Source organism: Notothenia coriiceps, unplaced genomic scaffold (genome assembly GCF_000735185.1).
Source record: "Notothenia coriiceps isolate Sejong01 unplaced genomic scaffold, NC01 NC01_scaffold00013572, whole genome shotgun sequence".
Lineage (NCBI taxonomy): Eukaryota > Metazoa > Chordata > Actinopteri > Perciformes > Nototheniidae > Notothenia > Notothenia coriiceps.
The window spans coordinates 2,257-4,326 of NW_011346273.1; the positions used below are offsets into that span (position 1 = coordinate 2,257).

The 2,070-nt window shown below is 43.7% G+C and overlaps 1 protein-coding gene across 1 annotated transcript; it reads right to left on the minus strand.

The window, feature by feature from the left end:
* Window positions 1–538: 538 nt before the first annotated feature.
* On the minus strand, window positions 539–1,774 carry LOC104947969 (wiskott-Aldrich syndrome protein family member 3-like; the record flags this gene model as incomplete). The annotated part of the gene is made up of 2 exons (XM_010774096.1): window positions 1,633–1,774; window positions 539–673 (listed from the first exon to the last, which is right to left on the minus strand). Coding segments are annotated over exons 1-2 (268 nt in total), but the record flags the coding sequence as incomplete, so codon positions are not given.
* Between the last annotated feature and the right edge of the window lie 296 nt (window positions 1,775–2,070).

The following is a 2,070-nucleotide window of genomic DNA, read 5'->3' on the forward strand; positions in this document are numbered from 1 at the left end:
GACACACACACACACACACACACACACACACACACACACACACACACACACACACACACACAGAGAGAGAGAGAGCTTTCTTTATTACTAATTTAAAACTAGTGATGGGAATTATGGCTCTTTGAAGGGAGCCAAATCTTATGGCTCCGTTCCTTTCCGAGAGCCGTTCAAAAGAGCCGTTATAAGAGGGCGGGGTTAATAGGTTTATCTGTGAAAGGATCACCAGGATAATGATTGACTGTATTGCCAGAAATCTACTTTTACTCACAGACAAAAGTATAATTTGCTACATCTCTCAGCCAGCTAAACAACTACTCAAGCAGCAAGCGTTACGCCGTCATCATATATGGCTAATGTGCATTCAGGAAAGCAAGTTCCTGTGAAGGCGAGTGGATTTATGGCAGGCAGCGAACCAACGATAAAAAGAACGGCGCTCACCAAGTACGACTCGGTTCCCTTGGTTCGTACCAAAAAGACACTCAAAATAATCGGATGGTTGGCGAACGTAACATCACTAATTAAAACTCTTGGTCCTCACCCTCCTCCACGGTGGAGTCGAGCTGCGTCACCTTCACGGCCAGCTGGTCCACCCTCTCCTGCAGGCTGCTCATCCTCAGGTAGAAGCTGTTGGCCTCGTTGAACAGCTCTCCGAAAATGTCTTCTGCATGGCGACCTGGACGGAAACACAGACACACACATATACAATTACATTTAAAATAGTATACAATATTGCATTCTGGGGGTTCAGTCACTGGGAATTTCTTGATTTATGCAGCAGGCATTACAGTTTAATGGGACTAACAGAAATGACTATAAAATCCCTTTTCAGTGAGTTATAGCCCAAATAAAAGTTAGAAAACTGTCCAAACACATTCAGATTAAACACGAGATGATTGGAATTCACCGAGATGGATGTCTGTTGTGTGTGAATTACAAATATTTTAATGTATGTACTGAGAAGCCATCCCCAATAACACAGCCACCTCCGAGCCTAATGAAATGCACACACATATAAACATGCACACATCTCTCTGCCTCTAAACCAATGAGATGACAGATGGAGTCGAGGCAGAGCATTTCTCACAGAGCTGTCGCTGAATGTCATTTAGACGCTGACTGTTAATCTAATTTAAACAGGACCTGTGTTTCACTGAATAATCGCTCGTCTGGCACAAGTGTGTGCTCTGCAACTCAACTTGGAGGTGGACTGAGATGAGTTTCAAATGCTAGTGTGGACAGGAGGCTTTCGTATTTAAGCATAGGTAGCAAGATGAATTCAGGTTAGTAGACAATGTTACAAAATCTAGTCATTCACGATAAAGGAAATACAAATTCATTCGTAAGTTTAGGGCTGAACACAAATAGCATTCATTTTGCATTGTTATTCTCATTAAAAGATATATTAAAATGATGACTCTACGATACTTCATTAAAATTGTATTTGAACACATATTAAGCCTTTAAAAAATATTGTGCTTCCTGCGATATGAATATAGCTTCGTCCATATTGTGATCTCAGATATTTGACCGAGCCCCCTGTCTGTGTCAAACATGACTCTTTTCCTGAAGCGTCAACCAGACATTTCACCGAGCCCCCTGTGTGCCCCCCCCCACTTGACTCCTGATACTCACTGAGGCTGCCCAGCTGTTTGATGATGGCTGCCAGAGTGCTGTTGGTCACACACTCCAGCTCACTGGTCACCCCGTCAGGCAACGCCCCGCGGCAGAGGTGCCGGGGCTCGATGTTCCTCTTCACCAACGGCATGCTGGTCTACGTCTGAGGAGAGAGAGAGAGAGAGAGAGAGAGAGAGAGAGAGAGAGAGAGGATTAGTTAAAGGTCACCTATTATGATAAATCCACTTCTTCATGTCTCTTCTACATCAACATGTGTCCCCTCTTCTTCATGTCTCTTCTACATCAACATGTGTCCCCTCTTCTTCATGTCTCTTCTACATCAACATGTGTCCCCTCTTCTTCATGTCTCTTCTACATCAACATGTGTCCCCTCTTCTTCATGTCTCTTCTACATCAACATGTGTCCCCTCTTCTTCATGTCTCTTCTACATCAAC